A 27825-nucleotide genomic window follows, 5' to 3' on the forward strand; every position below is an offset into this window, starting at 1 on the left:
TCCACGGAGACAAACTTCCTCCCTGAGATAGGATCATAGCAGCAATAACCCGTTTGAGTTTGTGCATAACCAAGGAAAATGCATTGTAGGCCTTGGGTTCAAACTTGGAGTGATGGGGTCCGAGAAGCTGAACAAAGCAGGTACAACCAAATGTTTTAAGGGGAATAGAAAACAACTCCTCACTTGGGTATAGAAGGGAAAAAGGAGATCTCATATCAATGACCCGAGAAGGAACCCGATTAATAAGATATACTGCCGTGAGGATAGCATCACCCCAGAAGCGAATAGGGACATTGGAGGTAAACATAAGACTTCTAGCCACCTCCAAGATGTGCCTATTCTTCCTTTCTACAACTCCATTCTGCTGAGGTGTATGAGGGCAAGAGCTCTGGTGTATAACCCCTTGATTAAGAAGGTAAGATGCCAATGGTTTAGCAAAGTATTCCTTTGCGTTATCGGATCTAAGAACTTTGATCTTGGCATCAAATTGGGTTAGGATCATTTGGTGAAAGTTTTGGGTCAGGGCAGGAACCTCATCTCGTGAACGCATGAGATAAACCCAAGAAAAACAGGTATGGTCATCAACAAATAACAAGAAATATCTGTACCCACCCATGGAAGGGATGTGATAGGGCCCCCAAACATCAGTATGCACATTATCAAAAAAATTATTACTCCTTTTATTACTCAATGAATAAGACTTTCTACAATGTTTAGCAAACTCACAATTAGACTCAAATAAAGCAGGAAACAGACTCTTTAGAGACCGAAAGGACAAATGACCCAATCGGTTATGCTTTGGCATAACCGGACTCACACTCTGAGAAACAAATGACATCTTCTCTACTGACTCTTCCTGACGAGACCTCTCCCCGAGCAGATAGATCCCATTCGTCTCACGACCAGTCCCAATCACCTTCGTCTCCAAGTCCTGAAAAACACATCGGTCAGGGAAGAAGGTTGTTGAGCAGTTCATATGCTTGGTAATACTACTGACTGAAAGAAGATTAGTATCAAGCTTAGGAACGTGCAAAACAGATGACAGGGAGATAGTATCTGATAACTTGATGTCACCTTTTCCAGAAATAGGAACCAGGGAGCCATCAGCAATAGATACTTTATCCCTACCAGAAGACAAATGGTAAGTGGTAAACAGTGAAGGCAAGCCAGTCATGTGGTCGGATGCACTTGAATCTATTACCCAACAAGGTTCAGTAGTACCTGGAGCTGAGGCATGGTAGGCTGAAGCTCGAGTACCTGAATGTAGGAAGGCAGATGTGGCAGGAGCTGATGGTGATTGCGGTGGCTGAGCTGAATTTCCAACTTCCTTTTCTAACTGTATTAGGGCAGCCCGAACTGCAGCGAATGTCTCTAAAGGTGTTCCTCTTGTGCCAGATGAGGATGCTGAATCAGTGTTCATGACCACATGAGCATTGCCCTTCTTGCTTCTCAACTTTGCTGGAACCAAGTGGGGATGCAGTTTCCAACATGTTTCTTTTGTATGTTTGGGTTTCTTGCAATGTTCACATACCACATCATTTTTGTCTTCCTTCCTCCTGTCCTTCTTTGAGTCACCCCTTTATTTGGGTTTGACAGCTACAAAGGCTGGTGTGAGAGGCTGAGGTTGCATCATAACTTTCCTTCTGGTCTCTTCACTATGTACTAAGGAGTATGCCTGAGAGAGAGTCACACTGTCTCTAGTCAAAATCTGTTGCTGCACAATATCGTACTCTGAATTTAGGCCCGCCAAAAACTCAAACACCCAATTTGTCTCGACCTGCTTTCTATATATTTGTGCATCTTTGGGACTCTCCCACTCAAGAGTCTCTAAGTGATCAATCTCACGCCACAGAGACTGCAAGGTAGAGAAGTATACTGAAATCGGTTTCTCTCATTGTTTAAGGTTTTTCACTTCACATTTCAATTCATATGCTCTGGCAACATTAAGGGGTTGGGGATAAGTTTCTTTCATAACATCCCATTATCTCCTTAGCTATCTTTGCCCACAAGTAATTTCGACTAATATGAGGTTGCATTGAATTACACAGCCATGTCATAACCAAGTAGTTTTCTTGGATCCACTTGGTATACGTAGGGTCTCCCTTGGGGGGTTCTTTCACATCTCCCAAGAGGTATCCTAATTTACCTCTTCCCCCAATAGCCATCACGGCTGATTGGGCCCATTCCAAATAGTTTGATCCATCAAACTTTACGATTGTAATCTGACCACCTGTCTCAGAAACACTACCATAATTGTTCCCAAAACTGCCTTCTGCCTGATTTTTAAACTCCATCTCAGTCAAGTCTCAAAAAACAGCACTTGGACTACCAATCACAATCAAAACAGTGTAGGACCAATCTGTATTCACAGTGTATGTGCACAAAACAGATATAAATCTGATTTGAAACCAACTAGCAAACACAACAGCAACAGTCCGTACAGTTCTCACCCCTTAAGAGAGTTCGAAAACCCCAAAAGGATCTGAAAAATCAGCTTAGAAGCAGGTCTGATATGCTTGGCAGAATTAGGGTTTTAATCAGTCCTTGAAGAAAACATTTCAGTTGCACATTCCAATCAGTACCGTATAGATAGACTTGCAGTAGGGTTAATATGAAACCCTAAAAGCTGATCAATGCTAACAAAACTTGAGGACAGCGCCAGGTAAATAGCAAGGTTCAGTCTAACATTAGGGCTTGCCGCAAGCTTATTAGGGTTTGCCGCAAGATCACTTTCAAACCCTAGAGTAGGAGAAAAGAACCCTAAGGCAGTTCGGCCCAACAGTAGGGTTTGCTGTAAAACCTTAGAGAATAGAAGGGAGAAAACCCTAGAATGGTTCAGCTGCCCTTTCTAGATAGGTCCAACCTATCATCTCTGATAGTACTTCTCTTAGAAAATAAATAACTTACAAGAAAAAAACTGTTCGCTGCTTTCCAAGGTTACCTGAACCCTAGTCTTCTCTGATTCTTCCTGATCACCAACACTCTACAACCGTGACAAGTCTTCAACAGCTGCTAAACCCTTTGGCGATCTCCAAGAATCAGTCCACGAACTCCACTTTCTCAGCTTCCAGCCCTAGGGGATTCTCATGTGGTCGGCTGGACTAGACTCACATGAGAAAGCCTAAGCTTGCTCTGATACCAAGTAGATGTTCAAGACTGCTATCAGCCTTGAACCCTAATAGATTTCAGGTTTGAAAAAGGAGAAAAAGGTAGAGAGAGGAGAAAGAGTAGAGAGAGAGCAGTAGAACACAAGAATTGAAAGGAAGGACAGAATCTGAATGTTCTGCTGCCGCCACTTCTATTTAGTATTTATAGGTTATGCTAGCTACATGAAAGGACAAATCTGCCCTTGGTATTTACATAACACATAAAACAATATAAAACTGAAATATAAATAACAACTGGAATAACAGATTGACAATCAGCTAACCCTAGGATGACTAGGGCACATTCTACCTTACGGACAGAGTGGGACCACAGCTGTGGGGCCCACATCAGTGTTCTCTACAGTCCAGTGCTCTTGAAAGAAGTGAGCTGTAATAATCTTGCTCACGGACTGTTAAACCAAATTCTTTGCAATATTTTGTGTTTAAAAGTTGGGGTCCATTTCTCTCAAACAATCATTCAAATTTAACTCCATATGCCTTTTTTTATATTCACTTTTTTCTTTTTTCCTATCTTTTCCTGGTTAGTATTCACATCCTTCGTACTTCATTGGAAAGAAACCTTCACAATCTGCTGACTCCAAATATTAGGGGGTTGATTTTTCTCAAAGCTACATCTTTTTCATGCATACATCTTTTCCATGAACCTTGAAAATCAACTTTAGTGCAGGTTACACATTATCAAACTTCAATGTTTATTTGCTTGTTTGCTTTGTACAGTTTATAGTATGATGTTTCTGCTCATTTTCATTGGTTTTCTCTGTGCTAATAAAAAAAAGATCCCTGTGCACTGATTCCCTGTTCATTCTATTACCCTTTTATTCTTAGTCTTACTGCTGGAGAACACATGCTAAAATTTGTCCCGTTACAAGCAAGGAGTTCGTTCTTTACCGTTCTTACATCTGCAGTGGAATCATCTTTCAAAACAGTTTGATCTGATTCTCAAGTCTCCAAAAGCCGAACAAAATCTAGGAAGACAAAAAGGATGTCAAGAATGTTCAAGAGGTTTTTCTATCTCAACTGTATGTAGAGATGATATGACCAGTTGAACGGCTTCTTGTATTGGACGACCCTGTAGTTGGTATTTAAAGCTCCTGTTTCATGTCAGCTCTATATGCACGACACTTTTCACAAGTGGTACTAGATTTTGATATGAAAAATTGCCTAAAAAGTTGTTTGTTTTGGGAATTTGCAAGTTAACTTCCATGCTGAAAGTGTGAAACTATTTCTCAATTTAGATGCCTGCTGTTTTGCATTTGGCAAGCACTTTCCCTGGCCTTGGTTACTGGGGCCGGGCGCCTCATCCTAATCCCAATTCTCGTGCATGTTTTGGTGCTTGCCTTTCTGTTTTGATGATGAACGAGAGGCGAGAGCGACACTTGGCAAGGTACTGGCCTACTGGATGGGTCGACTATGGGCTCCAAACTTTCAACAGCTACAACTTAACAAGGTTTATGCTTCAATATGATTGGGTGGTTGAGTGAGAAAGAGATGGGGGGTTGGGGGTTCTATGGCCCCATGTCCCTAGTTGAGTAGGTCACTCCATATCACTCTCAAACTTGAGGTTTGGGATCGTAACTTGGAGTTTCACCGTGGTATGGCCATATGGGTCTCAAGTTCACTCTGCCCATTCCTCAATTCCTGTGTCCCTATTTAAATCTGACCCCAAAAATATCAAGTGCACCAGTGCAAAGGAAATTGCAAAGCAAACAATCTGGCCCCAAGCATAAAAACAACACAGACAGGCTAGAAAGTGGATTTGCTACATGGCACATTTTGTATCGTAGACTTCTATCCATGATCCATTTGCCTTTCCCACCGAGGATCATCTCTGATTTAATGAATTTGATGTTTATTTAGAAGTTAGACCCGGAAGCTAGAAGTAGTTTCTTATGGCCTATCCCATTGTCTGGGGGCTAAGCTCCACTTCTACCATGAGAACCTACCAAGAAGACTATGCCTCCGCTAACAGAAAATTAAATCAACTTCATTCATTATCTGATCGAAAATCCGGTCATGATAATCAGAGTCCACAGTATCCTACAGATAGTTGCCATCAATTGATCTGTCCCATCAGACAGTTTTATGATTATGTACATATCTGTGGTGCATGTCAGGTACACTGAATGTCCTATCGGGCGGGTCGGATGTTTAGAAATCCAGTAACGGAGAAAGCCCAACTCTAATTCTGCCTGTGTTTTTTCGGCCAAACAGCTTTGGGTTCACAACTGATTCAGATGCACTGAATGAAATGGCCACCACCAACCAAGGCCTCAACCTCGAAAGATGAAAATGGGTGGCTTATCATTAAGTAGACGATCTGGTTCGGGTTGGACCGTTAGAGGGGCTTTGGACCAATTACTGTAGCAAGGACACTGGAAACGTATGTTATATATAACGCTTGTCAAGGATAGGAATGGTTATTTCTACCCACCTGGTGCGTACCTGCTCCTACCTTTTCTGATGGGGTGGGTTTTTTGTTTGAAGGATGGGTTTTGGGATTCTATAATTCATACGGGTCTGGATAAGGTACGGTATTATGTTAAATCTGATCCTCCCCGATCGGCATATTATTGAAAAGCATATAAATTTTATGTACTAAATCTTGAATTTAATAATATTTTGAATTTTATATGAAGGATAATTGATAGCTTATATATTTTTAATATACTTTAATCAAATAATTGAAAATTTTGTTGTTTATCTATATTATTTTACTTATTTATTACTTATATATGACAAAATAATAGAAAATTAGATGCAGATTTGAAAATCAATTCACCTTACTCTTGAATACAGAAAAGGTAAGATTAGTGAGGGTTTGAATTCTCAAAATTTGAAGCGAATTCGGGTTGAAAAGTTTAAGGAAGTAAGTAAATTTTAAAATTTACAAAACTCTCTTCGAACCCGCCCCAATAGACCATTACTATCTCTAGTCAAGTAGTCCCAAGTGTCCAACCTCGTAAATCAAAAGGTCGTCCAACCTCGTAAACGTTGTCTCTCAAGTGTGACCAAAACGACAAAACACCATTTCAGTATCATAATTGACGACATCATTGCATCGAGATGTTACTTGCAGCTAACTAAGCTCTACCATGCTTTTATCACTTCCCAACAACCTCTACACCCCCCCAACCCCAACAACCCAAAACCAAAAAGAAAAGAAAAGAAAGCAAAACATCATACATTAATAAATTATCATCTTGCCACAATGGAGAATTGAGGGCCCACATCCAGTTCTCTACTTGTCTATATGATCGGGCACTGAGACTGACCCGAGATCGCACCATCCCGTCATTTGGTTTGATTAGGTTTTTGATTTCCCCTTTTTTTTAATAAATATATTTCTGATAGAGATTTTTATTAATAAATATAATATATAAGAGGAACCCAATATATTAAAGCTAATTCACCCATTTGGATATGGGTCCTGGAGTAGTATTAGTTTTCTGATTTTTTCTCCGGAATGATAATGATGACTTGTTAAACACGGTTTTGTGGTGGTTCATGATTGATCCAACCCCATTGTTGGTGTATTCATCCAATCTGATCATCCGTTCAGAAAACTCCCAGTAGAGGGCTCACCAAGTAAATGCCTGCTATGATACCGCGTTAAGTGGACCCATTTCATTTTCATCTTAGTTTTGCTTGGCATTTGAATCCATAGAGCGGTTACCGGGAACGGATTCATTTTTAGGTTGTTAAGAAATATGTTTGATGTAGTTCAAAGTCATGTTAACAGGAGTATTAAATCATTTTAAGATGATAAAACAATTAGGCTTATATAAGCATCAAATTATCGGTATCTTCGATGCCCAAATTTAGGTATCAATGTGTATCAATATTACTGGTATTTCTGATATATATATATATATATATATATATATATATATATATATATATATATATATATATTTATATTTATAATATGAGCATCCCAAACAGCCAAAGTTTCAAAACTTTGTGTATTAGGGTATCTAAATTGCAAGGTTTAAAGTATTGATACAATATGCTCCATATATATATATATATATATATATATATGTATTTATCATATCTCTTAGGGTCCAGGACACCTGTTTATATATATAACCAAAATTTGAAAAAAAAACTAAAAAAACATAAAAATGCATGGTTTTCGAACCACTGTTGACCCGAATGGTTTAACTGTTCGGCCTGAGAACCATTCAGGCAACTGGTTTTGTTTTACCCCAAACCCAGTCTTTAGCCAAAAATTGTTGAATCAGTCAATGATTCATTGACCTGGGCGGTCAAACCGTCGACCCGTTTAACGATTTTGACTGTTTTTTTATTTTTAATTTTTTTGTCAAAGCGAACTATCCATTCAAACTTAACAATCAAACCGTCGACCCAAAAACCAATAACCAGAATAATTCTATTTTCGAATCATTTTTTAAAACCATAAATACTGATATACCTCTGCGAATACACAAAGGTGTATGATACTTTGAACCATATCTAAGTGTTTCCATGTCCACCGGTGCAATATTTTGATTAATGGGTTTGCTAGTGAACTTATAACAACTAGTTTATAGTGGGTTTTTAATGGTTACTTTGTTATTAAGTTTCTAACAAACAACTATGTATTAAATACCCTAACAGCAGCTATACTTTTCCCAATGTAAAAGGCATTTAGACGGTTTTAGCTTTGTTTTTGTAAGAACTTAATACTTTGTTTAGAGAATTAAGAGAATTTTCTCTTGGATGAATAGAACCCCTATTCTTATCATCTTTCATATAATCCATTTATATTAATAAAGTAATATTCAAAATTCTCTTTTCTATCTCACTTTCTTCTATGCAATTTCGTTCATTTTCCTTTATCACATAGTAAATAAGACTCCTTAAGAAAAGAAAAAGAGAAACTACAATTATCTCATTCCAATATTTTAATACCCAAGAATGGAAAAACCATAATCAAATTATTTCATTTCATGTGGTACCCAAATTAACAAGCGATAGCGATATGCACACATTGATTAAAAATACGTACCTGCCGCCTTGAAAAGCATAAAGAATTGTTTTCTTAGCGTGGCGGTTATGGAAATCTGGTATGTATGCAACTCCAAAAGGATTTTCTTTGCTGTCAAATAAATGAACTTGGTTTACAGATGTTCATCACTTCATCCTAATTAAATTAAGGGGTTGTTTGGCATCATTGTCGTTTCCTAGAGCAATAGTGCCACATCAGTACCGTATAGAAAAAAAGGTGTTACAAGAAATGGGTATTTGTTTGGAACAGTTTTTTTATAAGAAATGGTGTTTTAATTCATGCTTCGAAAATCGGGAAGCCATGGCTTGGAGCAACGTCAAATTTGGCATTTCCTGGAACTACAGCTTGTTGTTGCCAACAAGACAATGATGTGACACTGGAAAATAGGTACCAATGCTGAAAATGTTTCCTAGAATAATGGTACTAAACAGAAAAAATTACTGTTACTCTAGAAAATATCTTATCTTGCCAAACTTATACTAAATTTGCTTTCCAAGAAAAGAGTGCTGGTTTATGAATTATCTTCTGGAGACTGTTGCTAATTACTGTGAGAGCTGTAATAGAACCAATCTTTCTCCATCACCCAAATCATGTTTCAATCTCTTCTTTTGGCTCAATTAATCTTCATGGGTGCAATCCATTCAATGATTGATTCCAACTTCCAACCCCATATAATGAGACAGACATATGGGCGGTTTTCAAGCCTATTTTTAATCCTGTAGCCCCAGATATATCCTTTTTGGCTAAAACTTAAAAGAAAGAGAAAACCTATATATTTCAATCCTTTCATTCCATCCATCCATCTAACAGTTACATAATCACTTCAGTTAAAAACAAAAAAAAAAAGAAAACCTAGACCAGTAGTACAGTAAAATAATGTGAGTTTGTTGACCCAGAATGACCACTCGTACAAAGTAAAGGACATTATAGTAAAAAGCCAACTTGATCTACAATTCTCTTTCTATATCCTTTCCTTCTCAAGAAAAAAAAGAGAAAGATAAATTATGGATGGAAAGTCTGAGGAAAGATGAAAGGTGATATAGATGTAGTAAATTAAAAACCCCAGACAGCCATTCCTTCAGTCTAATCAAGTCCAAAAAAAGGACATGGGTAAATTTGATTTTTTTTTTTTTTTTGCTTGTAACGTAGGGTAAGGTTAATGAATTTGTACCATGACTGTACCCTTAAAAAATCATAGTGTGGACCCCACATGGCATAACTATAAACTATTATTTAATTTTCTTTTTCTTTTTTATTACTTATATTTTTAGGGTAAAGTTTCTGGTCTGGTGTCTATCTAATCTAGTTAGGGTTAACAAAGTAGTCAAGCAATAAAACCTATTAATTTGTATTTACATGGAAGGCAGGCAGGCAGAAAGTAGAAGGGCAGTCCCCACTCTCATGGGATTCAATGGTGTTGTCGTTTTCTGTCAAGCACGGTGGGCTCCACGTGTTATTCCTTTGGAATGTAGCCAACAACCACAAACCTTGTCGTGTTTGCCACGTGTCCAATCACTATCTCATCAATCTCATCTTGGATAATGCTTATGTCACACAGCATGGAAATTAGATATGAAATGACACATACGAGCTTTTGGGTACACTCAACACCATTGCCATCCTTTTAATTTTTTATGGTTTGGTGAGTCTGGGAAATATTCCGGTTTCCGGGGGGGTTTCTACACTTGCTGGTTAGTAGTTGCATCAATTTAGCTAGCTAAGGGGCTCTGAGATAAAAGCTGGTATTTTGCTCTTCCACTCTACTAGTCTAATCTAATCATTTTAAGATAAAAAGAAGTAGGTCCATATATACTTACATGATATGATTAGAGGAACCACAATAATGCTTGACAGACCGGCCCACTGGCTGAACCCTTACCGGTTCAGATTGTCCTAACCCCAAATAATTAACAAAAGTGGGCCGTTCTCCTACCCACTGCTATCGGTTGCGGAGGCCCAACACAAAAAACAACCCATTGCAACCCACTACTTAGAATCTGTAAGAATATCATTATTTATATTGTTTGAATGATTCGAAAGGCTTATAGTATATATGTAACCTATGAAGCTGATATATATATGTATATATATGGAGAGAGAGAGAGAGAGAGAGCGCCTCGGATAACGAGACCAGACTCCAGAGAATGTTATCACGAAGCAGAATAGTTGAGGGCCCAAATCTAGTCTTGGTAACAGGAACTGAATCAAAAACCTTGAGTGAGTAATGGGGTCCTTAGTATGTTGTCAGTGAGAAATTCTGTCTGACATTCACTCATCATCCCTCCACACACCTTTAATTGTAAGCCGCTCTCGCCCAATGACAATCTACCCACATGCCTACCGTAGGCAGAGAGACATGATCTATGGGTATTCCTGCAAGGGATCTTGTCCATCTTAGCTTTTGTCAGTTGAATTTCCATTGGAGTTCTTCCCGTTGCAGTAGAGGAATAACCATATATATTCGATTATGTTACTGGATGTGGGCCCTTGTAGAGAGATGGATAGAGAGAGAGAATTAGGATTTAGGAACCCTCTATTTTCCTTCTTTCATGGAGTTTTTCTCATTCCCTGATCACTTTTTCATTCCTCAAGAAGACAGAGATATGGTGGCCCTTATCGATGCATACATTACAGACGTATGGCTAAGCTAGCCAGACGCTGCCAAAATAATTCTTGACCCAAAACCTGCATTTGACTCACTGGATGCCTGAACGCTGAAGAACCCGTTAAGAATGAAGTTTGTATACATGCAGTATCTATCTATCTCACTATCTGCTGAGCAACCACCATGCACCCATCCAGCCCATTTGGCCTGTTTGGTTTGACATTTATATTTGGGCTGTTTGACATGGATGAGATTGGCCGGTCCGTGTCTGGACGTAGTTGGGGAGAGGAACCATAATCATCCCTACTCCCTACTCCCTACATGTAGTGGTGTCTTTGGCTATAACTTGGCACAGAAAAAAGATCTCATGATCCCAAGGAAAATTAGCAACTATTTAAAAGGCTAAGTCATCTATGAGCACAACTAGTATTGGCCAGTCGAGATATCCTTTGTTTTGATTGAGTGATACTGATATGGGCCATCAAAGCCCCCCCTCCGGCCTCCCTCCCCCTAGAGTCTAGAGAGAGAGAGAGATGAGACCAACAACATGTATGTGTTGTCCAAACTCTAAAAGTAAACTCCACTCACAAGGCAGTTGGGTCCCATATAATTATCAATAATTATCTTTCACGACCCACTTTTTAGGGTTTATTCTTAAATTTGTTGGCAAATACAAAAAGACCCCATGGAAGAGAAATCCAATTTGTTTTACAGGACAAAAACAAAACCATGGTCTATTGGTTCTTTGCCAGAGAGAGAGAGAGAGAGGATTTGTGTAGCGTGTCTACAGCATAGAATGAATGGGTGGATGAATCACGTTATTGAAAAAAAGGAAGGGAAGGATGTAGTACCTAATCCCCACTTGAGACGTCGATGGTGAGAGACCCTAGAAAAGCTGAATTGCCGCATAAGGGGAGACATAGGGTGGGGCCCACATGGAATGTGGGGTAATTCATCCATGCAGTGATCAGTGATGGTTGTCATGTCATATCATGGGAAAGCATCGGATGTATAATTGTAGCTGACATGCAGGATATATAACTTTAAGTATTTAATGTCCATAAAGAGAGTGGGAGAGATAAAGCTCTGTTCCTCTTGTTTGGGTTTGGCCCCATGTGAGAGTGTCTTGGATGATTAAATATCGACCATTGGATGCGAAGCTCTTGTATCTGAAGTCGACAATCCAATGGTGAATGCATGGGGTTCGCCATGGTTCACGACTCACATAGCTATCCCTCCGTTAAATAAATTAATAATTTTCAATTTAAGCTTATATAATTATGCTTAGAGCTTTATTTATTTGTTTATTTTTATGAGAGAGATTCGGCGGGAAAAGAATCTCAAGGAGGAGGACTGGAGGAGGAGGAGCCGAGGAAGAGGAGGAGGCGAAGGAAAGAGAAAGCGGCTGACAGCGACAGAGCGAGTGGGGGAGGGGAGGGAGGAGGGAGCCCGGGCATCGAGGGAAATCGCTCCTTCTCTTCTTAAACCTCTGAGCTCAGCGTTGACGGCGACTTCCTGCCCGACTGACCGGCATGAGTAGCCAGGGGTTGCGCTCTCTTCCGTCGTTTTCGGCTGCCCGGCCCATATTGAAAAAAGTCGGTGCAGTCACCGCCATATCGTGCCGGTCTTCTTAACCTCTGAACGCGTCTCGCGTTCCGGACGGCACGCGCGGTCAGGTACGTTGGTAGGACATGAGCCTGCTGCGGTGGGGCTGGGGGGTCGACTCACTTCCCCCACGGCCAAACGGAAACAAAATAAATAAATAAAATAAAAAGGAAATGTGTAAACAAATCCAATGTTTTAGAAACAGAAACCGTTGCATGGTTGCAGCTCAGCAGCTCCTGTCTACGTTCGATCCACCATTTGTGAACAAACATCATTTTTATCCTTTTCCTCCTTTTCCTTTAACCTGAAAATTTTCATTTCCCTTAGACCCACTACGTGTTTGTGTACGAGAGAGAGAGAGAGAGAGAGAGAGAGAGAGAGAGAGAGAGAGATTTCCTGTTTATGATGGGTTTCAGTTTCTGTCGCTAATGGCCAATTGTTTCTTTTCTTTTCATCTCTTGGGGTGACTAACACATGTAATGTAGTACTGTGTCACTTGAAAACAGATAAAAGATGGAGCCTTTGACGTTTTAATACTGAGCTTGCATTAGTGGGCAATGTATTATTCCTAAATACCCTCATCAGAATATATGTATAATATCTCCTGTTTTAGAATCTGGCTCCAAATTACGATGTAATACGCCTCAACCACCATTTAAGACTGATGAAAGGTTGTCTTGTGGACTAACGAGTGTAACTTTTAAGTTTAATGCTATATTTTCTCAGAAAATAAGATGAATGGTGATCTAGTGAACACCTTCTCATTTAAGTAAACCATGAACACCCTACCGTGTTCATCACTTATTGGCTAAAAATTTGAAGAACTCACTGTTTTTCGCAATTATTTTGGCTGTCTGAATTTTAATAGAACTGTCTCTCACTGGATCACCATTACCACTGCTAATAAAATTGTCTCTAATCAGTAATCACAGGTGCCTAGAAGTTTCTGTTTTGGCTATTGAAAATGGGTTCCACTTCCACACATGTGAGGAATTTAAACCCCACATCAGACCTCTAATATCACATCGATCCAGGAGGGACTCCTTACCAACTACAACTTCCTTTCGGTAGGGTAGCTCCCTACTGTGTACATGTTCCACAAAGCGTTCATGCGTATCATGTACACATATTGAGAGGGTTACATCAATTGGTCAATTACACTTTGTTCTATATCTTTGTCTTAGTAGGAAAGCTATAGGCCTAGTGCAGACCTACCTCACATCCCTCTGGGTCTCAGCCCAAGTCCAGCACCGTGGTCCTACTAGCTACTCCTGCCACCTTCAACATCATGGGGTACAAGTCAACACAGACATGCTCAAATTAATGGACGTTTAGACACAAACAGAGATTAAAGAAACGATTTTTATTGTGGTTACTGGTTATCCTTTGCATTTGAAAGAACAAGTTCACCATTTAAAAAAATGGGCCTATATATATTATTCCTCTGGTTTATTAAACATGGTTTTTCTTGAAGAGAAACTCACTCACAGAATCCCTTGGCAGAGCACCAAATGAACCCATTTCGGTGACTGCATGCATGGTGGGTTCATCAAATTTAATGCAGAGGAAAACTTAAATGAAATGAACCCATTTGAGGTAATTAATACAGTTCAAACATGTTAATGTCTTCTGCATCCTTACAGCCCCAATTCATCCACAATTCCGTGTTGATTTATTTAATGAACTGACCAAACCATGTTAATTTCTCTCTTGCTTCCTCAAAACAAAAGGCATAGGTAAAAGGTTTAAGCCATGCTAGATTTTATCTCGATTTGGCAATATTCATCGCATGCAGCTCTTTTCTTTGTTTGAGACCATATTCCTTAGAGCCCAAGTAAGAAGACCTGATGCCAACCAATATGTGGCACGTGTGAGCAAGCATGTGAGCCTAGACTCGCTGGTAAAAAAACCACACGTGTGAATTGTGATCAATTAATTAGCTTAAGCTCAAAGCCTCAAAGGGGTACCCATATATATAAATATATATATAGCACACCAGACCACACGGGAGCAATCATCTTGCTGGGTGTGTGGGGAAGGCTAAATTCAAGCCATAAGTTTCGGGCAGTGCCTTTCTACTCGATCGGGACATCAACTTTACACGTATTTCCACGTGACAAGCCCTCTCCTTGAACTCGTAATCATTGTTTTTGAGCGAGAATCTTCAGGAAGGAGCACAAACCCCTTTATAAAATTCATTTGTTTTTTTTTTCTCTCTCTAATGTTGTATTAAATAATGAAACCCTAATTAACTTATTCTCCCCACTTCCAACAAAGTAACTTAATTATATTATCAATAAAAAAAAAACAATTAAACCAATCGTTTTCAGATGAAGTGAAAATGAAACATCACTTGGATTTGAAACCAGAAGAAGAATCATTCCTTCCCAACACAAATATGGAGAAGACGACCAATACATCCAACCACAAGAGAATCATCCATGACCCATCTTCTTTCAATTGTCTTATATATTTATATCTTATATTTAGCAAAAGAAAAATCCTTGTTTTTTCTTCAATTGAAGAATTGAAAGAGGGGAAGAAAGTGATTTAATGATTAATTTGTTTATATTTCTTGTGACTGTCATTGAAATCATGAGGATAATAATGTAGTCCTATCAATGGTGGTTTTATATAAGAAATTAAAAAAAGGATCGATCATGATCAGAAGGATAGGTTGGGAATGGCCGGAAAATAAAGATATCATCTTATTTTAATTAACTATCGCTTACTTCCACAGTTCCACGCTAGATAAACCGCTTACAGCCAAACTCCAAAACCACTTTTTTGGGACAGAAAAAGTGGTTTCTTTCTTCTTATCAAGTTACATCTATATTAAAGCTCCCAATCTACAATCCCTCTAATTCTTTTACACCCACGAAAACCGTCCAACAAAAACCAAAACCATCTAACTGGACTCTTCGCACTTCCAAAGGCAAGTGAGTGAGTACTCCTGTTTCCAACCTCTTCTTCTCATGTCTCTTACATATGTTCAAGCACCACAAACCCTACTTTCTTCTTCATAGCTTTTTCACGCTCTAAAGACTCACAGATCTTTGCTTTTCTTTGTTTTGGGTTTGCAGTAGAATTGCGAAAAAGAAAAAGATGATTCAAGAGCTGTTAGGAGGTGGTGCAGGACTAGTAGGAGGAGAGAGGAAAATCTCCATTGGTGGTGGAATTTTAGAAGGGTCACCATCTTCTTCTCCTTCTCCATCCCCTTGTTCTTCTTCTACGACAAGAACAGCAACAACAACTACAACTGCTACCACGACCACAACGTCATCAGCTTCTTCAGAGCACCAAAATCTGAGGTGCCCAAGATGTGATTCTTCAAACACCAAGTTCTGTTACTACAACAACTACAACCTCACTCAACCTCGCCACTTCTGTAAGACCTGCCGGCGATACTGGACCAAAGGCGGCGCCCTCCGCAACGTACCCATCGGGGGTGGCTGCCGGAAGAGCAAGAACACAAGCGCGTCGACGGCTTCAGCTGCAAAATCAAGCACGGGAAAGGTCAAAACTGCATCAGACATCATCAAATCGAACCTTGGAAGTGGGTTTGATCACGAGCCACCCTCCAACCCAATCTTATGGGCTTCTCAGCAGAATTCTCAACTGCTAGCCTTACTGAGAGCTACCCAAAACCCTAATCCTAACCCTAATCCCATATGCAATTCTGTTACCGTCAAGGATGAGGGGGGTATTATTGGATCTCACATGACGTGCGAGCCACCAGTAGCAGGTGCAGTAAATGCACGAACCCTGAGCTTAGATCCTCTGAGTCAGGTTCCAATTGGACTGTGCAGTTCATTTTGGAGAAACAATCAACATCAACTGCAACATCACCACCACCACCACCAACCCCATCAGCAGCAGCACACCTTATTACTGGGTGAAGTTCAGAATGCAGGGTTTCAGGAGCTTTATCAAAGGCTCAGACAATCTGTGAATTACTACGATACTTCCGCAACAGTACTCAGCAATGTGGGTTCAACCTCGTCGTCTTCTTCGTCTATCATGGAACCAGCTCCCGTTGCTGGAGGTGAATTGGGTTATTGGAATCCCACATTTTCATGGTCCGATCTACCTACGACCAATGGTGCATTTCCTTAAGTATCTCTTCCTTTTTATTTTTCTTAGTAAGTTAATGTCCTTCTTCCATTGCTGTGCTTGTTTGGGGATATGGTATATGAATATGGCTGTAGTATCAGTATGTTCTTTCGCTTTCCTTTGGACTTCTTTTTTAAACTTTTAGTGTTTTCGTGTGTGTTTTAAAGTGTGGTCACTCTGAAGTAGTGTACGAAGAAGCAGAAAAGAAGAAAATGGGGGGAAAAATGGAAAGAATGCTAAGTGTTTCTGAGTGTTTTTCATTTATATGAAGAAACCCCATTTTGAACTTTATATTTGCATGTCCACATAAACTATCATTTTTTCCCCGCTTATAAAAAGCATTTGCTTGCCGTAGTTCTCCTTTTAATTCTTTTTTCGCGAGTAAATATTACTTAAGCTAGATTGGAGGAACAAAGGAATATTAAGTGCTTGTGTTGTTATTTTTGTAAATTTCTTCTTTCTGGGCTTTAGTTACAATATGTGAAAACGATAAGAAAACCATACGTAACAGAAGAAAGAGTTTTCTTGGTTCACTCAGGCTTCTACTACTTCTAGGGTTTCTTTTGCATCAATGACGAGGTTATAGTGGTGGCGGTGATGTTGGATATTACATGGAGATTCCTCCTTTGTTATGTTGTGTAAAAATGGCGAGTGAAGGGATAAAGCAGCCTTGGCAAAGTGCTGCCAGAAACAGCAATTTGATTCGATTCTTACAGTTGGAAGGGTTCGTTGCAGCTTTATTTTAAGAGGGGTTGTATCTGTTATTGCCTACCTCCCTTTGATATTTGCTGCAGACATATTCTCTGCTTCAGTACTGTAGCAATACATATCTATGTCTTGGGGTTTAATAGCGAGAGGTATGCTTTTAATAAGCTCGAATGTCAATGAACACACCTCTGCTCTACCTAAACTCTATCTCCCTCTAAATTATTGAACGTGTAACAAAATAATGGAGATCAGTAACTATGAGTACTGCAGGTAAAATGCCACAAGCCTGGCCAAGATTTCTGAACGACACAAAATTTAAAAAGGAGAGAGAGAGAGCTTTTGAACTTGAAATTTTACCGGTAGTAGATCTTTGGAGCCCATCTAAAGCAAAATCATTTCCTTGGAGTTTTTAAATCATAAATTTACTATCACATGTATCATGTAAGGATTTGTAACAGGGAATGAACTCAATCTTAATCGTTATTGACATTCTGACAGTAAAGCCATTTTTAAAATGATTCAGCTCTGCATTCAAATGCTAATCACAAGTATAAACTAATATCCATGCATGCATGGGGCTTCCAAATGTCCTCTTAATTTATACAACGTTAATTGTTATATTATAACCCTAACTGTACTCCACATGAAACTGGCTTTTCAAGTGAAAAGATGAAGAGAAGTTGGTGATAAATGTGCATAAAAACCCTAACATCAAAGAGTGCAGATTGAATATGAATTTAAACCAATGTATAGATTCAGGTATCGAAATTAAAGTTGAAAAGACATGCTAATTTTCTTCTGAGATGTGAATCAATTATATTTCTATATGCTTTGTCCAAGCATGAAAATTACTATCAACTATATTAATTAGAGGCACTGATATGCTATATATGTGGAATAAACAAGATAGAACTATATATCAATTCAGAACCAAGGCTCTCTATGTACCATGGTAGATGGCGATTAAGAGCCTTGTATTTGGCATCAGCACAAATGCATTTTCTATAGCTAGAAAAAGATTCCTTCCTTGTAACACTAAGTATCATGCCTGTGATTGTTATTTATTCGTATATATCTAATTCAATCTACGTCCGTCCAAGTTGTCAGAGCGACAGGATGGTAGAATCTTTAGAGAAATGTGAGCCACAATAAGTGATACGCACTTTATACTAGCAAATTTCGAGCAACAAGAATGTGCAATATTATTGAATGAATTCGCCTACTTGATTTGACCGTGTACACAAGATTAATTGCCTAGTTTAGATATTGAAAGCTACCAATAACCATTAAAAACTCTATCGCATAAGGTAGAGAATATGTATGTGTGGCGTTAGGTATAATTAAGTAATTTTCCATATTATATGTTTTTTTTTTCTGCACTTTTTTAAGCATTTGGGCTGTGTTTGGTTTGATACAAAATTCCTTTACAACTTCACCATTGATCTTGGACGGAGTTTAGTTTCATCCCCTAAAAGAACCTGGTGTGGGCCAAACAAGTCATAGTTAGATTAATGCTTAAACGTTCCAAGCTTTTTTATTAAAATATTGTGAAAATTATGGAACTTGGTAACATTGCCACATCTCGGGAAGAGTTAAGTTTCTTCGTCATTTATTTTGTAATTGATAGATAAATAATCAATTTCAGATTGTTATATACATTATTCTAAATCGCCATATAAATCTAGCTCTGAACAAATAAATATAGAAGTATTCGCATTTAACAATTTCCAAAAGTTTAATGTTATTTTATTTTTTAAATTAATGTGAAGTTAGGTCTCAGCTGTGAAGACGCCCTATGCATGCTGCTTTGTATTAGTTTGCAATTTTCTAGGAATTTAATGTATTGAGGCATTGGTTATAAATTCAAACCTTGTATTCATATAGATAAAGATTTTAAGTTTGGCTAAAACAACATTAAGATTTCTTTCTCAAAACATGAATTGGTTACAATTCAAGAGAAGTTTGTGTACATGTATTCATGCGTGTGCGACTGTGCGTGAGAGAGAGAGAGAGATCACTAATGATGGTAAATGAGAGTTTAAGAAAGGCCCTAGAGACAGATGACAAAAAATAACACATTTTAACAACCAAGGAGTCACTACTAGTTGTGTATATTCCTTTTAAGCTAACTATCGAACTGGTCCTAGTTAGTTGCCAAAATGTGTCCAATTTTTGTTAAGAATTGTATTTAAATAATAGTAATGAAATAGTACTAATCAACATGTAGGATAATGGTGGTAGGACCGGAAAAAACCTGATCGGTTCCGTTTTACCCAAAAACCGCTTTTTGGTAAAAAATTATTGATTTGATCAGCAAACCACTGACCCATGTGGTCAAACCATCGAACTGTTCAACCCTGAAATGGTTTTTTGTGTTTTTATTTTTTTTTTCAGAGTGGGCCATCCATTTGGCCGGACGGTCGGACCATTCGACCCAAGAGCCGGACCCAGATCCGGTCCCGTTTTAAAAACCTTGATGTAGGAGTTAATCAGAAAAAGGCATATCTTTTGAGGAGTGAAAATATATGAAAAATAAATGTATTTGTTTATTTATGTTTGGTATTTTTGATATTTTCTTGTACTTTTATGTGTACTTAGAGTAAATGACTCGGCCGAGTCACTGATCGATCAAGTACTTGATTAAAGCATCTTGGCAAGTGAGTCGAGTAATGGGGTTTTCAATCACTGATGTATTTGGGCATTGGCAGTCGTGGGTGGTCGAACAGAAAGTCTAATTGATACTCTACTTGAATAGAAATGAAATGTGATTGGAGCAATTAAACATGGTTAGATTCTATTTCTTTTCTGTGGTTTCCGTACCTCCACTTTGCTTGCAGCTTTCTTTAACTACATCATCAATTACAATGGCCTCTTCTCTTTTCATCCTTCTTACGCAAAACTTATGACTATATATATATATATACACTAGCTGCCAACCTAGCTAGCAGCAACCTCCCCCCTTCTCCATTCCTCCATCCATATTACCGGCTTATTAGAATGTTATATATATATATATCTTGGACTTCCTCAAACATCTTCTTTATGGGACTTACTAACACATTAATTTCTTTGTTACTTAACAAATATTGCGTCTTTTAATTAAAAATCGATATTGTTTCTCATTTTATTTGCAATAGAATTTTAGCACCTTTCCAGGTTACTTAGGCTCAGTTTAGAATGAGTACAAATATAAATTTGTGAAGTGTAAAACCTTGTATTTTGTATGTATTAACACTTTTTACTCTTTCCAAATTGAGCATGCAGCCTATTTTCAACCATTTGATCTTTCTATGCAAGTTCTTTTGATCACAAAATCATGAAAACATGCTAATTGTTGTTATATAGTTAATATCGTATCTGGGACCCATTAATTAATTGATGCACGGATCTAAGCTTAGAGGTAAAAGATCTACAACAACTAACATACCAATCATATAAATGGCAGAACTATGAAAAACCTGGGCAAGAAGGCTGTAAATCGTCTGTTGGAGATATTAGGAAAAATAATTCGGTTTATACAATAAAACTATTAAAAAGTAAGTAAATTTACACCTAATTAATATCAAAAATCAAAAGAAGTGCACACCAGAAACATTACCTTCTTTTGTTTTCTTTTATACAGCTGTTGTAGCCCTGCATCTTGTGTGACATGAATGAGAGAGTGCATGCAGCACAACGAGACCCCAAGATAAGAAACCACTGTTGTTTCTCTTCTCCATTGAAATTGGAGTTGAACCATTGAAGAGCAAGACTTTTGTAATAGCAGACAAATTAACCACTGTCTTTTGAGTTAACAGGAGTCTGTTTTTCGTTTCTTTCTTTTTTTTTTTTCTTTTTTTGGCCTTTCTCTGTTCTATTTTTTTTTTTTTTTTTAATTTGTTCTTCTTCCTTGGTAGAAGTTTGAGTGTTCAACAATGTCAACTGTTCTCGTTTCTGCATTGAATGCTATGAACGACCAGCTGCTGTTACAGAAAACTGTAACAGAAACAGGACAATATACCCTGCCACAAGAACTGAAAATCTGGGATGTCCATGAATAACGATAAAGGCCTAGTTAACAACTCAAGCTCTGTTCTTCGAGATGGAGCGGTGGCAGAGACAAATCATGTACAATAAGTAACAGAATGGCGTATTCCTGTTTCTGAACACGGGACAAAGTAGTCCTCCAAGTATAAAAATGTCTACCAACTCCACGACAATTTGCCAAAGATGTGGGCAAATCCTGACCACCCATCTTTACAAAATTAACCTCATTGCTTGCGTGTAATAACAAAAAATGTCCTGTATAGTGTACAAAATCTCTACTTTATGCTATGTACAGTTTCCATATATATATGTCCATGCATGTCTGGAAGTAAGCTCTGTCGTCCATTTCGTAGATTGCAATTTTCCCAAACAGTACTCAAGTAATTTCCACCTCCACGTACAAATAAAATAAAAAAAAAAAAGAAACAGACAAGACAACGATGCCAGACAGAAATATCTCTACGTACCCGTTTTACATCTTAATAAACAGTTGCAGGCTTGCAGGTTGCAGCCTAATAAGATGACTATACTTTGGGCTGCTGGATTGTGTACGGCGTAGGGTGCACTGTTCAGGTGGGAAATTTTGGTGTACAACTTAGTTTCAATGACGAAAAATACGATAAAAATTCGGTCAAACATATTCCATATTTGTATAAAGATTGGTCAAGCATCAACAATATATATGAAGTGCATGTATAAAAAAGTTTAGCATTAAGTGTATGTATTAATACATGCATATTTATAAAAAAAGTTTAGCATTAAATGTATGTATTGGTCATGCATATTTATATGATTTTTTTTATGAAAAGCTTCCATAATTTGTCTTGGACTTTTTCCTTCTCTAGGAATGTTAAGCATAGTTTTCACTCTTTTGTCTCCACTCTTTCCTTTTTTTCTTTTTTTTTACGTTGTTTTTTCATATCTATCACAAGTCGGAACCATGTAGCAACAGCAAGGCTGGAGTTACGCAGATGGATCAAATAAAATGCACTTAAGATCCAAATATAATACGTTATTCGTTAATAATGGATTCAAATTTTTTTTTTCTTAAGACTCAAGGCAACTTGGATTCAAAATTAATCTTACCCATCGGATTTTCGTTGAATTTGGATCAATCATCAAACGCCAAAATTTATTGGAATATTATATGTGATCATATAAAATGAATAAATAGCCACTTTTTTTTTTATTTTTTTGGTATTGCATAGTTTGCAGTTCCCAGCACCTCTTTTGGAATTGGAGTGACACCAAGGATCGAGGGACCATTTCAATTCCTGGGTATGGAGGCAAATTGACATCACTTTTTTTTTTTTAAGTAAAAAAAATGACATCTTGTATTGAATAAAATGACTAGAAAATAACTTCTATAGATTTGAAGACATGCCTCTATAGTATAGCCAACATATAACGTTTAAATCATTCTTGGTGTTACGTAATAATTTTGTGTTAGCTGCTCACTTGTTTAATTCAAATATTATTGAATCAGATCATATCAGACAGCATTGGCCATTGGAATGGCTCCATGATCCATTTGCAGCCATAAGTAACAAGACCTGCACACTCGGTACTTTCACCAAATATATTCTTTAAATCCATATTAATAGACGATGCTCCATTATAAATTGTATAAACATTTCTTCATTTTACAAAATTTTCACTTCAAGAAAATTACATGGTTCATGGTTGTTGGTATGTGTTTTAAATAGCATCTTACAGTAACCAAATTGGGCAGAGAGAGAGAGAGAGAAAGTGACACATCAAATTAGTGAATTTTCATTCCTCCACTAGATTTACAAAGCCAAACTGCCCACAACATCAGCTGTGTGAGATCTGCAAACAAGATATATATGAATTTACCAAAGCTTTTGATATGAGAATCAATGAAAGTCCTGCCACCACAACATGCTCTTCCCCCATATTTCCCAGCGAAGAGACACATGGTACAACTTCTCTCCTGTTTAAGGTTAACATATTTGCACTAACACTTAACTGAACACCCCCTCCAAAAAAACAAAGATGAATAAAAAAGCACGGAAAGAATTTAATCTTTCTACAAAAAAGAATTAATTGAGCAAACTGATTTCATCTGATAATACAAGTTGAGTGATAATGGACCCCACTTCATCACTACAGTTGTTCAGTAGCCGGTCTTTCACCGGGGAACATCCTCGGCATAATACATGTAGAGGCTATTAGCAGCAGCACATGCAATAACATTAGAGGTTGGATGCCATGCTAAGTGGAGCAACTTGGCTGAGAAATCATACACTCCCCCATTTGCATCTGCATTCAAATTCTCAGCTCCTGAGAGGATACAATGTATGGGAGGATATGTCAAATTACTGGGTGTGGGAAACATATATCAGAATGCGGTAAAGAATAACAAAATATAAGCCACATAAGGGTAGTTAATCAATCCCTAAAAATGGCCACAGGGGTTATAGCCATGGTCCTAGACACGTGGCATTGTTGAACCAGGAGCTATGAAAATATTAATAACTTTGTTCTAGTCATCAAAAATAACTAAATCTGGGTCTAGCTGGTCCACATCCCTATTGACCATTTTTTTATTTCCAAGCAGGATTCAAGATTTTTATTTTGTGGATGGAAACAAATGTATGAGCTAACCACCCAATGGATTTTTCCTCGCAATTGCATAGGAATAGAATCGGCCATTTTGACAAACCCAACCTAGAAATTGCCAAATAATAATGAATATCAAAAAATGTTAAGATCCTTTTTGGATCAGCATCCAAAAATATTAAGATCCCGTAGTAGCAATCAGCAACTAGAACAAATTTCTGGCATATAACTAGGTAGGATGCCTTGTCTTCATGTATACCCATAAAAAGATGAAGTCATCCTTATGGTCCAACAAACTAATACCTTATATTTTACAAGGTCATATTTTCTCTACGTGTGGCATAACTATACAGAGTTTCTCCGCCATTTGATGCACCCAACCTAATGACCTATATTGACCGACTGTAAAAGATTAAAAGTAAAGATCTATATCCTTTTCATTTGCATTCAAAAGTAAAAACCTATGCAATTCACATTCATTTGATGGGTTCCACGTACAGAATTCATATAAAAAATCTGAAGATGAGTATTTAGTATGATCTGGTTGGGTCACCCTTAGAGAAGATCTACTAGATTGATGAAATAATGAGCTCCATCACATGGCATGAATGGCAGACATTTTTATCAGTGTTTTAAGACTCGGACCAGATGCAAAAATGGAATGCTTACCAGGTCATGGGTCAAATGGTTTGACTGCCAGTCCAAATGGTTTGATTGTGAGTTGCATAAAAAACATAGAATAATAGATTTTGTAAGTGGCGGTTAGATGGCCAAAGTGTCGTTTTTTTATATAAATGACCAGGGTTCAAATCCTTTAACTTGCATTTTTTCAGAATATACATGTATTTAGTTTTTTTTTATAATTGAAAAGAGATTTATTAATGATATATCAGAAATGTTACAAGCACCCCAAGTTTAGAAAAGATCTAAATGATTGGGAGATTGAGCCTTTTGGACAGCTACTTCAGAAATTGTACAGCAAGCAAATCGATTTTAATTCAAAGGACAGAAGGGTGTGGTCTTCACCCAAGAGGATGAGCAGGATGTCCCTTGGCACATAATCTGAAGTAAGTTTATCCCTTCAAAGGTGGCTTTCTTTGTTTGGTCTTCCGATCTGAACAAGATTCTTGCAAAAACAACCTGACCAGGAGGGGAATGGCTATTGACTCACCTGTTTGTGTGTTGTGTAATGGAATAGAAGAATCAGCTGACCACCTGTTGCTGCATTGCAGTTTTACATACAACCAGTGTTTTAAAAGGCGTGGGAGGTGTATGCCGCCTCCAGGCGAGGTGCCCCCAAAATGCCCTGAGGCGTATGCCAGAGGCGCTGACACCTCTGAGGCGTGCTCGACAAAACCCCCCCTTCAACTAGTGTTATGCATCTTCATTCTTCTTAATATAAAAGACTATTAAAAACAAAGAAAAATGAGATCTTCCTTCCTTTTCTTTCTCCTCCCCTTCCTCCTCCTTTCCTTCTCATCCCCCTCCTCTTAAGGAGGCTTTGGGAGGCTTATGCCTCTTATGTTCTGAACTACGCCTCACGCCTCCGCATTTTAAAACATTGCATACAACATATGGGTGAAAATCCTTAGAATTTTTCCATAAAAAGTTGCTGCCCTGCATCAATGGAAGCTTTTGTAAAAGGCTGGTGTACTCATGGTCTGAGTAAGAGAGGGAAAGCTCTATGGAAAATGGTCCCAGGAGCAGTTTTCTGGTCAATTTGGCAGGAAAGAAACTCAAGGCTCTTTCGAAGTAAAGGCTGTCAAGAAGAGGAAGTGTGGCAAAAAAATAATTGGGAAACTCCTACCCTGGTCATCTGCACATCCGTCGAGAAATAGTGTCCCCCGCCCTTAGTTCTCTCTTTCATTTTGAAAACCTTTTTGTAATGACAAATGGGATAGTGGTCTAATGTTTGTTTTGCATTCCCCAATGTATAGCCTCTGGTTGTACATGGGTATTTTTCTCTTTTTCTTAATGAATCAATACTTTACCACTTCTCAAAAAAAAAAAAAAATAGTATATGTATTAAAAGAAGCAACAGTAAGCACTGAAAACAAGATGGGTTGTTGGTTTAATGCTGATGCACGTAATTAGGAGAACCCGGGTTTGAATCTTTTTACCACCATTTTAAAATAACATTTTAGTGGCCCAGGTGGGTTGTGAAAACCGGCTAGGTCATTGAAACCCGGCTGGTTTTCAACGATTCTACTGGGTTTTGACTGGTTCTACTGGTTTTTCAGAAAAATGAAAACCAGGGTTCTAAAAGGAATCCCTTCCTGTTACCGAGTTGACCGGCCTAACCGTCCAGTCTGCTCCAAGTCTTAAAACACTGATTTTTAAACCCTTTATAGCCCATATTGGGTCTATAAGTGAGTGATGCATCTAATCATATAGAAGGAAAATCTGAGGCAACTACTGAACCCTTCTTTCTCTTTGTGTCACATCACCTCTTTGGTATTATATTTAGTTTAACCAGGAGGAAATAACAAATTAGGCAAATCCAACTGTAATTCATCTAAGCATTTGAACTTCTATAAAACAAATCAGCCATGCCTTTACCAACCTCGTCTACGAGAGCGTGCCAGACTGGTGAATGATCTTGAAGACCTTGAAGGGGTCTGAACTTGACGTCTAAAACACAGTAAAGAAGACACTTAAATTAGGTAAACCCAGGAATACTTATAAAGCCTTACAACAAAAATGGAAACCCAAAAAATTCTGGTTAGGACCTGGTAGGATTCTTGCTGGCCTCTAATGTTGTTGCCTCATTACTACCAGAAACACATCCAAAAACTCGAAACAAGTTGCTGCATTGCAGAACAACTTTCAGTAAACACCAACAAGTAGAGAATCAGATAAAAATAAAAAAGAGAGAAGAGAGGAAACAAAACCTGTAAGAACCAGTGGCAACACGGAGACCATTGCCACTCAAGCAGCATTCAAATTTGTCAAATATGGAATCATTTTCATATAAATCGCATAGCTAGACAAGAACAAAATTAATAAGCAACTATTGGACCAAATAGCAATTGGTTTCAACGGCTTAAACTATGGAAACACACCTTAGGCCTCAGATACTCGTGCACCTGGAATGTTGCAACAGGACTAGATTCCATGTTTAAATCCCAAAGCTGGAACAACAACCAAGAAACCATCAGAGTTAACACAAAAAACATTAAATAGCCTTTGGCATCAATGAATTGTCATTTAAATTGTAAGGGTGCAAATCAAGATAATAAATAAGTTAGGTAAATGCCCTTCAGACCTTATCTTTTTCACACAGAGGTAGAAATTTTACAACATTTAATGGAAGGCAACATCTTGGCCTGAGGCAACAGGACCTATAATAGATGAGTTTCTGGGAACCTCTCAAGCCTTAACTTGCCACATGTTACATGTTTCAAGGATGTCTACCATGAATCAGTCCCAAGACATTGGTTACACAGAATCAGCATAACCAGATGATTGATAAGCATCTGAAGTTCTTAACATGAAGCTACTTATAACTTCAAATTAAACTTCGTCACATCATCCCACTAAATACAGAATACACATCACAGTTATGATCATCTGTAGGATTTATTTTTTATCCCAAGCAATCTCCTAGGCTGGATTAGTGTGTTAAATCCTCCAAAGTCAAGAAACATAGAGTCACAGTGACCTCAGGCTGTTGCACCAGTTCAGTAGCTCCAGATCCAAAATATTGCTTATGGAGAATGGTGTGAGAGAATCATTGAAAAGGGCAAGTATGGTTGTCCAAGATTATGCTCTTACAATCTATCTTTTTTCAAATGACTAAACTACCACTATACTTCAGAAAAATCAAATGTTATCAAATATGCACACACATGCAGGCATGCACGCCCGTTGCGATGTACACACCATGAAAGTGCTCCTTGATGATATGTAGTAGAAAATTCGCATTGTCTAACAACCCTAACCATCTGACTTTCTCACTTCTAGGTACCTACATTCTTTTTTATTTTTTGATAAATAAATTGATTTAT

General features: G+C 38.1%; 3 protein-coding genes across 7 annotated transcripts in view; 2 read left to right on the top strand and 1 right to left on the bottom strand.

Annotated features, from left to right (window-relative positions):
• The window catches only part of LOC104595869 (uncharacterized), a 30604-nt gene extending 26247 nt beyond the window's left edge, over positions 1-4357 (top strand). Inside the window, exon 4 of the mRNA XM_010256807.3 lies at positions 3993-4357. The gene's annotated coding sequence lies outside the window, so the exon portion shown is untranslated. The remainder of the gene's footprint in view (positions 1-3992) is intronic.
• A 10657-nt stretch (positions 4358-15014) lies between these two features.
• Positions 15015-16864, top strand: LOC104595870 (uncharacterized). Of its 3 annotated transcripts, none has more exons than XM_010256810.3 (2): positions 15015-15327; positions 15472-16864. In XM_010256810.3, the coding sequence occupies exon 2, from the start codon at positions 15494-15496 to the stop codon at positions 16502-16504; it is 1011 nt and encodes a 336-aa protein (XP_010255112.1). In that variant the 5' UTR covers positions 15015-15327; positions 15472-15493; the 3' UTR covers positions 16505-16864. The 3 variants fall into 3 exon arrangements, with proteins under 3 accessions (XP_010255112.1, XP_010255113.1, XP_010255110.1); XM_010256811.3 differs by having other exon boundaries at positions 15016-15323; XM_010256808.3 differs by having other exon boundaries at positions 15017-15331.
• A 6195-nt stretch (positions 16865-23059) lies between these two features.
• LOC104595871 (serine/threonine protein phosphatase 2A 55 kDa regulatory subunit B beta isoform-like) overlaps positions 23060-27825 on the bottom strand; it is a 37690-nt gene continuing 32924 nt past the window's right edge. For 2 of the 3 annotated variants that reach the window (XM_010256812.3, XM_010256813.3), the window contains exons 10-14: positions 26881-26949; positions 26710-26801; positions 26548-26625; positions 26382-26449; positions 23060-23539 (exon numbers count right to left, since the gene is read on the bottom strand). In XM_010256812.3, coding sequence (XP_010255114.1) covers positions 23388-23539; positions 26382-26449; positions 26548-26625; positions 26710-26801; positions 26881-26949 — 459 coding nt within the window. In that variant the 3' untranslated portion in view covers positions 23060-23387. The remainder of the gene's footprint in view (positions 23540-26381; positions 26450-26547; positions 26626-26709; positions 26802-26880; positions 26950-27825) is intronic. The other variant, XM_010256814.3, reaches the window with a different exon arrangement.

The sequence above is a fragment of the Nelumbo nucifera genome, chromosome 5 (genome assembly GCF_055504915.1).
Source record: "Nelumbo nucifera cultivar China Antique chromosome 5, China Antique-T2T, whole genome shotgun sequence".
In the NCBI taxonomy this organism is placed as follows: domain Eukaryota; kingdom Viridiplantae; phylum Streptophyta; class Magnoliopsida; order Proteales; family Nelumbonaceae; genus Nelumbo; species Nelumbo nucifera.